This window comes from Sturnira hondurensis, unplaced genomic scaffold, assembly GCF_014824575.4.
Source record: "Sturnira hondurensis isolate 20B ecotype Veracruz unplaced genomic scaffold, ASM1482457v3 Scaffold0010128, whole genome shotgun sequence".
In the NCBI taxonomy this organism is placed as follows: domain Eukaryota; kingdom Metazoa; phylum Chordata; class Mammalia; order Chiroptera; family Phyllostomidae; genus Sturnira; species Sturnira hondurensis.
In genome coordinates this window covers 25,324,952-25,339,042 of record NW_028082759.1, presented here as the reverse complement: position 1 = coordinate 25,339,042, position 14,091 = coordinate 25,324,952, and the positions used below count along the sequence as shown (strand labels likewise).

The following is a 14,091-nucleotide window of genomic DNA, read 5'->3' as shown; positions in this document are numbered from 1 at the left end:
TTCATCCTCATTTATTAGGAACCATTTTGTGTAGTTGCAGGAAGGTTGTGATTTAAAAATATGTTTAGATTTTCTTCATCCTGTTCACGAAGAACCACTTTCTTAGTTAGCTTGTAGAGAGGTTATGAATTTAAGGATGTGTTTTTAACTGTGGTTGAGATAGTGACCACAATGCAATTATCAGTTTATTAATTTAAGAAGCTGCTCGTGATGGACTTTGCTATTTTAGTCAACTCCTTAGCCTTTGACTATAACATATCACTTTCACAATACCAACTTAAATCAGTGAAATGCCATGTTTTATGGTTACATCTACACCTATGTAGATTTGATAACTGCTGTTGCTAAGTAACAATTGCTCATTGATTATGTAGTGTTCTCATTTATTCACTTAAAAAATAAAAATAAGTCCCCAGGATGTGACATCATTTTTTAATGCAGTGCAGAGTAAAATTATAGACTACATATTAGAGAAAAATATTTAAAAGAGAAAAGCATCATACACATTTCACTGTTTGCACAGTAAGATGTGGGTGTTAAATATCTGTTTAACTATTCAGCCAGCTGAATGTCAAGGTCCCTATTCCTTCAGAATAAAGAAGTTTGGTGAGAATACTTAAAGCCATATTTTTAATTTAACCTTTAGTTTCATTAAACTGCCAAAAGACAGACTACTTTTGAATTAATTGGTCGTTAGCTCCCCTTAATATCAACCTTTTTTTTTTGTCTCTAAATAGGATCACTCACTCACCAGGGTTTCATTTCCTAGGGATCGGGTGTCTCAGCCAAGAAAGACATTTGAAGGGTCTCAAATGCGGAGAGAGATGGTGGCTGTATGCAGTAGCTGTGGCTCAAGCATTAGTTGAAACTGATGTTTTTTGTTATGAATAAGTCAACCACAAAACTACTGATTGCCGTTGTAATTGTAATAGTTGAAACCACACATGGTCCCAAAGGGCCCAATATCTAAGCGCAAAGGTCAGCATTTGGTAGGCAGGCATGAAATATGCAAGTGCCTTATCTTCATGGGGTAACGTTTCTTCCATCTTTCAGGGTCAGTTTTCACAAACTTTCAGAACCGATACCTTGAAAATGCCCCCTGGACCTAAATTATGGAAGCTGCTGGCAATTTTTATTTGTGTTGCTTTATTTAAAAGACAGCCATTGGTGAAGGGGAGCTCCTGAACTCACAATTTCATTTCTTTTTGCAAAATGAATATTTAAATGCAATTATTTTATTTATTTCATATCCAAACAAATCCAAAGATAAATGTAAAACACTGAAGGGATGATACCGAAAGCTTAGCTGTATAGTGGTTTTGATTTGTCTTTTAAAGGAATGAAATGTATTTTTCAACATACACATTTTTGAGGTGTATGAAAAATGTTGTAGACTATTTTAAAAGTTCGGGATTTTAAAATGAACCTTCAGTAGCCATGGTCTGTATTATTTAAAATGATCTAATTTGTACAGAAAGAAAGAAGTCCTTGAACATGACAGTGTCTTCACTTTTGTTTCTGGGTATCTTCTTTAAACTTTTCCCGTTTGAGTCTTGTGTTTTGTATGATAAGATTTCCAAACAAATCACACCGACTCTTAGTCCAGAGAGGCCATAGCAATGGAACAAGACGCTTAGGTTGGTGGCAGATCTGAGAGTAAGCTGAGTATGTGTAAGGACCTGGGATTGTCAGCACGGTAGCTGTCAAGAGCTCGATGTCTGGCTGTATTATTATTTAAATAATACAGTGCGCATGCTCACTCAACCACGTCTACAACCCCCACGGACTAGTACAGTGAAGTCGTCATTGTTCACACGTGTGCCTTCCAGTCCACTCTCCTTGGCCGCCAGGTTACATCGATGTTGCATGAACCATTCTTGTTATATTAACTGTGGCTGGACTTTTTCTGGACAGACTTCATATACATAGAAAACCCTCAAATGCTTTGTGACATCATCAAAGTCTAGTCCTCATGAAATGCTCTAAGATACTTATTATCCCGATTTTAAGAAGAGGAGAGTGAGGTTAAGAAATTGTGTTCTAGCTCACCCAGCGAATAAGCTGCACAGCCAGCATCAGAGCTCCGGGCTTTCTGATTCGAAAACCTCTGCTGTTTACCACCGGACAAGGAAGCTGGATGCACCCCTTAGAGGCTGCATTTGCGGCTGTTGTGGCCTTTTTCTTAAAGGAGGTGGTCTGGAGGATAATGCTAGCCCGAAGCGGACTGGCAGGCGCCTCACTGCTGAGACTGTGTAGCCATCCTCTAGGGCACAGGTGGCAAACACAAGGCCCGAGGGCCGAATCCCACCCTCCACCTTGTTTTTTCCAGCCTGGCACTTTGTTTCCGCCCAGCAGCAGTACTGAGCTCCTTGCTTCCAGTGAAGGAGTAGTTACATTTATATAGTCCTAAAATTACATTCGGCCCTTTGAAAGCAAGTGCAAGGCTGATGTGGCCCCCGGTGAAAATGAGTTTGACACCCTTGCCATGGACTAATCTGAGCCATTGGCAACGGTCCCAACCCTCCTACTAAGAGTGGACCTGGAGGTATAATAATTACTTAGTATTTAATTTTGTATACTATTTTTTGGTTTTTCCATTTTTTAATCAATTGCTCATCCATTTGCCTGTCTTGCTCTCCTATATTTCCCACTGATGCCTTGTCACAGGATAACCACAGTCTTAGCTATCACTCCCTTCGTCACTCACCCCCACCCCACTCCCTCCTCCCGGGAGAAGAGAAACCAGAATCCTTTGGTCCTCCTCATATTCATCCTCATCACTCCTGGATCTGATGGAGTTTTTACAATGTAACTGTAACAGATGACATCTCATCCTCTGAGAAAAATGCCTTGCTTATATCCTAGCTAAATGGATGGGCGGATTTTTTTCCATGACTTAATTTTGTGACCCAGCTGAGGAAACTTTCAGTTTTATGAGCAGCTGTCTTCTCTTTTCTTATCAGATATTCAGCTTTTAGCACCTAGCTCAAAAGAGAAAACATATGGTTTGAAGTTATTATTTAGACTTCACAAATCCTTCCAAACAATTTTTCTTAGGTAGGGAAACAGATAAATAACTCTGCCTATGGATCTTTCAAACAAAGCTGTAGTATTTGCAGTCTGTATAAACATGACATCTGAAAGGAATGCTTGCTTAGCTTTTAGTCTCGTTAAGAAGTGCTGATAGGAGTGAAATTAGAAAAGAAGATGCGTGTATTTTTCTTCCCCCGCAGGTTGAGAGTTGACTTTAAAAGGGAAAATGCTGAGTGTTTCTTAAAACAAAATGGGGATGTCTTTATTTCCTCCAGACATGAGCTGGCCATCTGTAAACATGTCAGGAGGAAACTGTACACCACCCCATCTGTGCATCAAGTGACATTTAATGGTCGGATGACGGGCACACTGGTGCACAAATATGGGGACTGAAATGACAGTTGATCGGCGGACCTTTTCCAGCGTAAACGCCAAGGAGACCGTTTAAAATCAGTTACTATCAACAAGTCAAGCAATCCTTCCTCGGATTTATATGTTCCCATAATGGTCTCCCAGCTTTCTCCGGGCATTTTCTGTTGTTTGGATGTCGGATGTCAAGGTCCTGGTCTCTTGGAAGGCCTCGTTGAGTGCAGTCTTGTATACATTTGAACGCCTGCCGTGCAGATGTGCAGGCCATTCATACGACGTGCCTTTCCTCTCCCTGTAGGTGGAAATAACGCTTCAGGACATCAATGACAACCCGCCGGTGTTCCCGACTGACATGCTGGACCTCACCGTGGAGGAGAACATCGGAGACGGCTCGAAGATTATGCAGCTCACCGCCGTGGATGCTGACGAGGTACCTGCATTTCTGAGACCTAGGATTCCAATGATCTCTCCAATTTCTGCTTCATCTTGGTGACTTTTATAGCCAAGAAAGCTAAGATTAAGCGATGTCTTTTCCAAAGACCTGTGGTTGTTGAAATGTGTTCTGAGAAAGCCGATGCAGGTTCCTACATCAGCTTGTCAAGAGGCCCTTGGGCCAGCAATTTACAACTCAGTTTCTTGCTGCAGTGTAGATTTCTTGGCCAAATTATTTTAATTCTCAATAATAAAAAATATCCCTATTTTGCCCTGGCTGGCGTAGCTCAGTGGATTGAGCACGGGCTTGCGAACCAGAGGATCGCAGTTCGATTCCCAGTCAGGGCACATGCCTGGGTTGCAGGCCAGTTCCCTGCAGGCCAACTCCCAGCAGGGGACACACAAAAGGCAACCATACATTGATGTTTCTCTCTCTCTCTCCTTCCCCTTTAAAAAGGTAAATAAATAAATAAAATCTTAAAAAAAAATCCCTATTTTATACTTTTATTATTATTCCAATTTGTTATCTTGGAGCAGCTAAGGATTGATTTTTATTTGTTATTTAGAAAAGCAAATTACTTAAAATGAAAAAATGTAAGACTAGTTATCTTTTTATTTCATTTAGATATACATAAAACATGTAATTCAATAGTAGCCTTATGTATTAAGGAAATTATCTAGTCACACTAATGACTTTTTCAACTTCATTAATAACCAGGAACTTCTTTTCTAGTGGTAAATTTGAAATTCGGGGGCATAACTTAGATTATTGTCTTCTTTTACTTATATGTTAAATTTAGCTATGTCAATAAACATCATGCCCCAAATGTGATGGCAACTATATAGTTTGTAATTTATGTATTTTTCATTAAAACATTCCATTGCTCGTTTTCTCCTTTTTGTGAGGAAAACAAATTGCTTAAAGTTCTGAAGTTTTGGGGAGAGGAACCACCTCCTTACACACTAATGCCCTTTCCCCCTGAACTAAGCCCAATGTAGATCAGAGAGTTTAACATTCTCATCTTAAATCAAACTCCAGAAGTGTCTGAAAACCTGATTTTTGGCCTATGAGCAACATATTCATAAATTTATTTATTTAACTTTAAAAAGGTAAATGAATTTAAAAAAGATTTATTTTAACAGGCAAAACAGAAATGTAGTGACTTAGTCACTTGTAATTTTGCCAAAGTGTAACTAACATAAAGGAAATAAAATAAAGCATAGGCATTCAGATAATTGTAGCTTTGCATTTAGGAAGATTGTGTGTTTTTAATTTAGCACCTTCTACTCAGTTTTATATAGCGAAAAGCTTATTCCCAATTCCAGCTACCCTTAAGAGTCACGTGACTGAATATTTCTATTATTATTGATCAATACGAGGTAATGGCAGCAATCTTGTAGTAGATACTGCATTTTTACAGCTCATCATTGACAATACATATTTGGATAACCTCATTCATAAAATTGCATCAACTCGTTTTGCAAAATAGAAAAGGGAGCTCGTGCAGTTGCTCTGAGACAGTTTCTGTCAAATGACTGTGACTGTGGTGACTGTCTCCTCGGCTGTGTTCTGTGGGGACAGGACAGAGGAGCCTCATTTACTTCAAGTGACTTATTCAAAAAGCAAGGGAATAATCACATTAATATTCCATATTCAATATCTAATTAGAATATACATTCTAATTAGATATACTGTATTTGTGTGTATAATGCATATTTTTTGCCCAAATTTTTGAGGGAAAATAAGGATGCACATTATACATGGGTAGTGCCTGAAATACCTTGTATCTGTTCTTGGGTTTTGTAATTGTTTGTTACATAAATTTTTTTGTACCTTGGTATATTCAAAAAATGCTAAAATTTCTTATACTATAAAAATATCTAAATATAAATAAACTAAAAATTAAAACAGACAATTTTTTCCCTTAAAGTCTGGGCCAAAAACGTGGGTATGCATTATACACAGCAAAATACGGTACAACTCTCTTAAGAACTGATTGTCTGAAAGAGATGCTAACATTCACCTCTTTTAATGCTATTATGTGGTACTGCTATAATTTTATTTCCTCCTTTTTATCAAGACATGAGAAATAAGGGTTAATACAAACTTTACTGCCTGCATGTTCATTTATTTGTCTCCACCAGACTTTTCTGTGTAACTGTGCGCCCATGTGTGGGTGTGTGTGCGTGCACACGCTTGCATTGCCTTCAAGTTCATCCTTTGAGATATGTTTACGTGTATGATGAGTTTTGGGGGTAGGTGGGAAAGTAGATCCTTATGTCTCTACGTGTTTACATCCACATGGTTTGAGTGCATTCTGTTTTATTTCTGTCAAGCCTCATTTTTTAAAGACAGTGCTATGGCGGCTCCCAGAGGGAAGTGGGAGGGGCTGGTACAGGGGTCAACTGTATGGTGACAGAGGTGATGTGACTGTGGGTGGTGGGCACATGGTGCAGTATGCAGATCATGGACCATAGAATTGTGCACTTGAAACCTATGTGATCCTATTATCCAATGTCACCCAGTAAATTTAATTTAGAAATAAGATGAAATGACCACTGAAATTTGCATGCCAACAAAAATGTAAGAAAACATGCAGTGTTATCACTGACACAGTCTGGTTTTAAACAGTACTGACTCTAAGGGTTGTCACCGAGGATGTGCCCCAAGTGCATCCGGGGTGAGACCAGGCAGGAAAGGGAAGGCTGCTGACGAGCACAGTGGGAGCAGAGCTGGGAGCGGAGGCAGAGCTGTGTGCTGGTTCAGGGCGGGGGCGGGGGGCGGTGCTGACAGGCCTGCAGAGCGACTGCCTGAAGGCACCAAGGTTACCCAGTGCCTGTGACAGGGTCTGTGTTCAAGGGGTGGGGGAGTGGGGAGGGGGGGGCAAGGAGGCAGGTGGTTCATCTACAACTTTAAAGGCAAGGAGGGCATTCTGTAAAATTGCTTCAGGACTACTTTTTAAGGACTAAGCTCATGAGGTTGCCTTCCTTCTTGAATACATGTTCTCCTAAATTTTTAAATAGCATTTTAATGACTCCTGACCATTTCAACTCCTAACATAGGGAACCAACTTTCTTTGTCCCGATACAATTCAAGGGCATAGGTGCAGACAGAAACCCAAATTATGTCCCAATTATGGGGTGTAGGCAGGGAGTTTGTAATGAGAAAAGGAAGGGAAATAAGCATGTGAGTAGAAGAGAGGAGTTTCTGTTGGTGCTAAGAGGCTAGGTTACCCTTCAGTTGCGCACGGTGGTAACAGTGTCTGAAGAATGACCTGCACATCGGTCCCCGAGGTCAGGAGGTCTGCTTTCCTGTTAGCTTTGTCACGGTTTGTGAGACAGTGTTGGTTGGGCCCAGCCCAAGGCTCTTGTGCCCAGTTTGAACATCCCGAATGTTCCAGGAGTAAGACATGTGAGGCGGCTTCTCTTGGATGGCTCACTGACACTCTTGAAATGGTACCATTCATAGCATTTTTCACTTCAGCATTGAATTGTTACACAACTTGCCCTGGCTGGTGTAGCTCAGTGGATTGAGTGCGGGCCTGCGAACCAAGGGATCCTAGTCAGGGCACATGCCTGGATTGCAGGCCAGTGCCCAGCAGGGGGCGCACAAGAGGCAACCATACATTGATATTTCTTTCCCTCTCTCCTTCCCTTCCCCTCCCCTCTAAAGATAAATAAACAAAATATTTTTAAAAAATTGTCACATACTAGTAAAAGGACTAGTATGTTAAAGAAACTGTATTAGGACACTGGAGAATGATGCTTGGGTCAAGGAACCATTCGCAGAAAGCAACACCAACGTGCAAACGTTAACTTAAGTATTATATGAAACGTGTGCTGAAGCAGGACACACACCTTTCAGAAGCATCTGACTCTTCGAGTCTCTCGTTTCCTTTCCTGAACCAAGTTATTATGCCTGTGATGGGCCAGGCTACTCCGGCTGATACCTGTTTCACGGTACCATACTTGTTTTTGAAAATGCTACCTGAGGTTGTAAATGCCTTTGCGATTTATAGCTATTTACTTTCAGAATTCCTTCCACGTGCTTTTCGCCCTGTGGTTCCTCAGGAGAGTGTATTTTTAAACAGCATTATTTCCACTGTGCAGCAGCTGAAAGATGATATTTATTCCTTGTGGCATTGCTGACACTGCATATTTGGGATATTAAGTAAATCAATAGAATTTTCAGAAGCCCTAATTAAATCATTCTTCTTGGCCAGACCCTTCCAGGTATTCACTAGAACTATTAATTCGCCACATCAGCTGATTCGAACACGAAAGTATGTCAACACAGTCTGGTGCCTTTCCTTCTGTGTGGAAGAATTACCGCAGCTTGGGGAGATAGGGTGCTGCAAAATTTTAGACGATTTGTGTAGTAACTTTAAAACTGTTTTTGTTTCTTTGCTTTTCCCTAATTTCCAAAAGTCATATTAAAACAGCAGTTTTCGTACTTGGACTGCTCTCCTAAAATAATGGAATTTCTTGTGAAGCAGAACAAAGAGTACCGAATGTGGTCAGATTAGAAGTCTCGAATTTGTATCAAATGTTTTTGTTAGACCATACAATTAAAATGGCTATGTTAGAAATTCCATGTACACCTGAATATACAAGATAAATGTGGGCAGTATGTTAAACTCAGCTGTTTCGTTTCTAAATTAAAGTGTGCTTTCAGGCATTCACTTTATGAAATGTTAAGATTGGCTTGGGGAACACCATCCAATACTAAATATAGCAGATGCCACTAAATGTACATTTTAAAAAGAGAGTTTTACCCTTGGCTGTTGGAAATCATTGCCTGATGTACGAGTGTCGGACTCTGAAGGAGACAATGTATCTCGTCTCTGATGGAACACGAGTATAGAAACCCTGATTCCCACCACGTTAGCCTCATATTCATTCCTACACACCCACAATGGATGTTCCTCCCAGCGCCCTTCTTTAGAGGTCTTAGCCTGCATATTATAATAAACTTTTAGAGGCTAACAGCGGTAAGAGATGTGTTTGTTTTATGTGGGTAGATTTAAATCAAAATGTAATTTCTGAAGTTGACTACTCCAACATTACTTACACCTCAGGGTCAAGACTCAGTAATTATATAAAGTAGGAAATCAGGAACCATTTTCCTTGGGACATATGGCAACTCTGATAATAGTTTGATTTATTCATCTGCAGACATTTTAGTCATCAAATACTCTTAACTGATTATATTTTCTTGTAAGAAAACATTAAAAACGGGAATAAAAATAACTAGCATGGTCACATACTTAAGTGTGTCTCAAAGATCGTTTTGGTTCTGCACATGTAGAGACGCGTTTAACCCTCACAACAGCGCTGCCGGGCAGGCAGTGTCCTTCCGATAGTCCTGCCCGGGGAAGGTGGGCTCACAGAGGCTGAGGGGTCGCCCCATGGCACACAACTGGTAAGTGGCGGAGCAGAGATTCCGCCCCAAAGCATCAGTTCAGTGTAGAATATTTAACCCAACATTTCAGTTATAATATACATAATTTAAAATATTGGAGTCAAACTGCTTATAGTTTCAACAATATATAGATAAGTTTATAATAGAATTAAAATACTGTGGAGTTAGTATCTCCCATCATCAAATCTAGAAGGGTGCTTTAATTGAAACTCTCCTTAGTATCTTTATTTTGACTTTGCTAAATCCTGCTCTTCCTTGAAATCTTCCTTTGACCTCCGTGGCAGGCTGTTCCTCTGGTTTCCCCCTAGGTCCCTCCTGCTTCCCTCAACCCCTGCCCCTGCTCCTGCTTCCCACTCTTGTTTTGTTTTTTTTTTAATTGAGTTTATTGGAATGACATTGGTTAACAAAGCCATACGGGTTCCAAGTGTACAACTCAACAAAACACGATCTGCTCATTGCACAGTGTGCCCATTGTCCAAAGCAAAGTCTCTTTCTGCCCCTCTCCACTTGTCCCCCTTTGCCATCTTCCACCTCCCCCAACCCCCTTTCCCTCTGGCTGTCACCACACTGTTGTCTCTGTGTTTGTGTGTGTGGGGGTGTATATATATATACAGATATAAATATACACACACACATATATCATCTGTCCAAAAGGTGTCCAGCCATAAAATATGAAAAAGAGAGACATTTGTAGAAGATACAAGATACAAGAAACATTGTACATAGGACAATAACACCTCAGTCCCCTTCAAAGTAGGCACCTTGGGCCCTCACACAGCTCTCCCAATCGCCATCAGCTGCCCAGTCATATTTTCCTGAATCTCATCGATTGTCTGAAATCTCTTCCCTTTCAAAGGTGATTTTAGTTTGGGGACAAGCCAGAAGTGACAGGGAACCAAATATGGGCCATAGAGGGGCTGAGTCACCTGGGTGATTTGATGTTTTGCCAAAAGACTATACAAGACGTGATGTATGAGCAGGTATGTTGGTTGTGATGAAGCTGCCAATCACCAGTTGCCCATAGCTTGTGGTCTTCTGAATTACCTGAATAATTTCTGTGGAAGAATATTCAAGCTTAACACAAAATTTGATACAGATTTGTTGCTCTACTCACTCAGTCATTTTGAATGTAACAGCCACACAGTACACATGCTCACTCAATGGCGTCTACTGCCCCCACTGACTAGTACAGTGAAGTCATCATTGTTCACACATGCACATTCCAGTCCACGCTCCTTGGCTGCCAGTTACTTCAATGTGCAAAATGTTCTTGTTATATTAACAACGGTTGGGCTTTTTCAGGACAGAACCTGTGAGTGTCCATACACTTATGTATTCCCTCTTCTCAGTCTTAAAACATCCATATTTTTCCCTGGCTGGTGTGCTCAGTGGATTGAGTGCTGGCCTGGGAATCAAAGGATCACCAGTTCGATTCCCAGTCAGAGACCATGCCTGGGTTGTGGGCCAGGTCCCCAGTAGGGGGCGCACGAGAGGCAACCACACACTGATGTTCCTCTCCCTCTCTTTCTCCCTCATGTCTCCTCTGTCTAAAAGTAAATAAATAAATAACACAAATATTTTTTTTAAAGTCCATATTTAGTCCTTCCTTTACCTAGTCTAATTTTAAATTCGCAACAAATCTGGGACTTCCACTGCCATGTACATACATTGACCATAAGGTACTTTTTCGACCCTTTTCTTGGATCTCTGACTGACGCATGACCATTTCTGTGAGATGACCCATCGGTCTCGGACCAGGTGCAGCCGCTCGCGGCCACATTTCCCCCACATCAGAGCAGACCTTACACTCTGAGTGTCCTCACCAAGAGTAATCTCTTCCTTCCTCCCCAAAGGAAGCTGATATTTAAGTATTTCCTTTTCTTTCACTCTTACCCATCACATAGACTTGTTAAGAGGACACGAGGATACGAGAGAATGCAGAATAAACGACACTGCTGTTATTTCTCCATCCAATAGGCCACATCAGTGGCCTCCCGACTCGTCCTGTGTATTGTGCCAGGTGTGTGATGACTTAAGAGTCTAGGATCTGGAGCAAGACAGCCAGGGTTTGAATTCCTACCTCTCAGCCTCTTTCTCATCAGAATGGGGATAATAATAGTACTTACCTAAGGGTTTGCCTTTAAAGATTAAGTCATTTAGTGCCCACGAAGTAATATGCTCAGAGCAGTGCTTAGCACTTAATAAACACTTAATGAGTGTGTTCTTTTTCTCAACTTTCCATTCCTTCTGCCAACTTCCTAGTTCATACTTTAGTTTTTGAGGGCCGCGGCTCAAAGGGAGAACACAAGAAATCACCCCTGGCTTTATCTTGCAGAACAGACCCCTGGAACCTGCGAAGACGGCCGTTGACATGGTTCCGCCCCAAGGAAATGAAGCTCCAGGTTTTGGGGCTCAGCCTCCTCACTGTTCCCCTTCCCTGGCCTCTCCCCACTCTTGTCCATTCTCCTCTAACAATAGCTTTAAACAATTGTTCCAACTCAAACAAGCTCAGTGGTTTCTTGGCCGTGGAATTCGAGCCAGCGTGTGTTACAATTGCAGTTCTCCAACATGGATCCATCACCTCGTGTCAACTTGACACGCTTCTTTTGTTCTATATTGAAGTTTTCCATACAACCGACCTGTTCAACAGCAAATGAGCCAAGCTCGTCATTCTTCCCTTTGTTCTTTTGCTTATACTCAAGCGTATTTCCTTAGTCTTTGCTTTAAAAAAAAATCCTCTCTTCAAAACCCAGTCCCGCTTTACACAGTCTCCATTATATCTTCCCCAAATAAATCAACTCAAAATGCATCCCTCTTTCCCCTTGGTTCTTATAGTACTTTCTGCAAGCTTCTCCCATTTGCTCTGGCCTCGGCTAGTTACCTTTTCCTGCTGAGTGAGAAGGGACACAGAGCTCGGTCAGGCGGACTTGGGTTTGAAATCCACACTGACACCTACAGGGTGACGATGTGTAAGTTAACTAGCATCCCCGGGTCCCCGTGTAGTTAACTACACGTCCCCGTGTCCTCCATGGAGAACTCATACCTTGTGGACTTGTGACAGTGCCTGGTAAAAAGCAAGCCCTTAGCAAACCAGCTAGTAGTATTATCATGGGTAATATCACAGCGACAGCTTCACTCCTTTCCATGTGCGCATGTCATGAATTTAAAAAAAAAAATATATGTATATACATATAGCTGATCCTGAAGGTTGAGATTTGTTGTGTGGTTTCATGGAGTGAGAGGGGGAAGACTGGCTCTGTAAGACGCGACACTGGCCTGCTACCTTTTGAAATTTTACAGCATCCTGCAGAATTAAGCCCAGAGCCTCCCCTTGTCCGATCCATACTTAGCATACGGAGTGGCGCTCTTCCTCTCCCACTTCTAGCTGTTCAGGTGCCGGTCTTTTCTTCTCAGGGGGCGAATGCTCTTGTCACGTACACGATCATCAGTGGGGCCGATGACAGCTTCCGCATTGACCCCGAGTCCGGAGACCTGATAGCGACCAGGAGGCTGGACAGAGAGCGCCGTTCCAAGTACTCCCTGCTGGTTCGTGCAGATGACGGTCTCCAGTCCTCAGACATGAGAATCAACATCACGGTCAGCGACGTGAATGACCACTCACCCAAATTCTCGAGACCCGTGTACTCCTTCGACATCCCAGAAGACACCACCCCAGGTAAGGGGCACAACCTCAGGTGCATTTTGCAAGGATCACCTTTGGCTTCAGGGATAGACCGTGTTTTCACTGCTCTTCATTGATGACAAGTTTTTACCATCTGCTACTAGGTCTAAAAATATGTGTGCTGGATTTTTCAATCTTTTAATTCGCCATCTTTGCTATAATTCCCAAGCAGATTGCGAGACTTTCGAGAGCACTAGTTACAGATATTTCTGTTTCTGAAAGTACTTGTGACGGGGGGTTGTTAATTCTTCTGGCAACACAGTTTTGATTTTATTTTTCCACTTGAGAACTGTCAATTGTGATGCTGCTGCTATGTATTGAAAGAGCAAAGAAAAGCACCAGAACAGCTGTGAAAGTGGTCTTGGCCCTCACTCGCTGTGTGACCCGGGACAAGTCAGTTCATTTCTCTCAGCTTCGGTTCCTTCTGCTGTGAAATGGGGAGGATCATTCCCATAAGAATTGGGGCAAAGGTTAATTTAGAATGTAGGGGTGAGTTTGCTGCTGGGGGTCCCGAGAATTAGCTGGTGCTCAGTGAGCGTTAGTGGAATGTGGGCCGTGAGTGACCACCCTGTGTCTCTCAGTGAGTATGTTGTGGTTGTTGCGTTCGAGAACACAGTGCCCGTGTTCTTGGTGTGTGTGCTTCACGGCCATTATTGGAAATTCTTATCTGAAATTGAAATTTTATTCGGAGTCCTGTTTGGACCGTGTTTGCATAATAAGGCATATGTTTGGGAAACTCATCTGACAAGGAAGGAAACATTTATAGAAGACAACTGACTCCTTACTGCAGTTTTCCCTTCACGCCCCAAGATGAGTTGTGCCTGTTCTGCACAAAATTCCCATCTCATCTATTTCCTGCTTGATTGCAGCGCTGGCTGTCTGGGCTGTCAGGTGGTGTCTCCCGGCATATGTCTGCAGTATTACTTGGAGCCCCCAGTTCCTGACACTAGCCAGGGACCCCCATGCATGTTCCCCGAATTCATCAATATGAATTGTGAATTGGTAGCTCCAGGTAGAAACGTAATGCCAGAAGGAACATTAATGCCCAGAATGTTTGTACTACAGCATGCAGCCTAAGCTCTACTGGCTATCAGAGACGCTGTGTGCTTTGTTAATATTTGGAAATGCTGGTATCAGCCGAATGTTGTGTTCG

At 42.0% G+C, this 14,091-nt stretch overlaps 1 protein-coding gene across 1 annotated transcript in view; it reads left to right on the top strand.

Annotated features, from left to right (window-relative positions):
- The window catches only part of FAT4 (FAT atypical cadherin 4), a 140,724-nt gene that overhangs the window by 52,864 nt on the left and 73,769 nt on the right, over positions 1 to 14,091 (top strand). The window contains exons 2-3 of the mRNA XM_037058572.1: positions 3,701 to 3,832; positions 12,671 to 12,932. Coding sequence (XP_036914467.1) covers positions 3,701 to 3,832; positions 12,671 to 12,932 — 394 coding nt within the window. The remainder of the gene's footprint in view (positions 1 to 3,700; positions 3,833 to 12,670; positions 12,933 to 14,091) is intronic.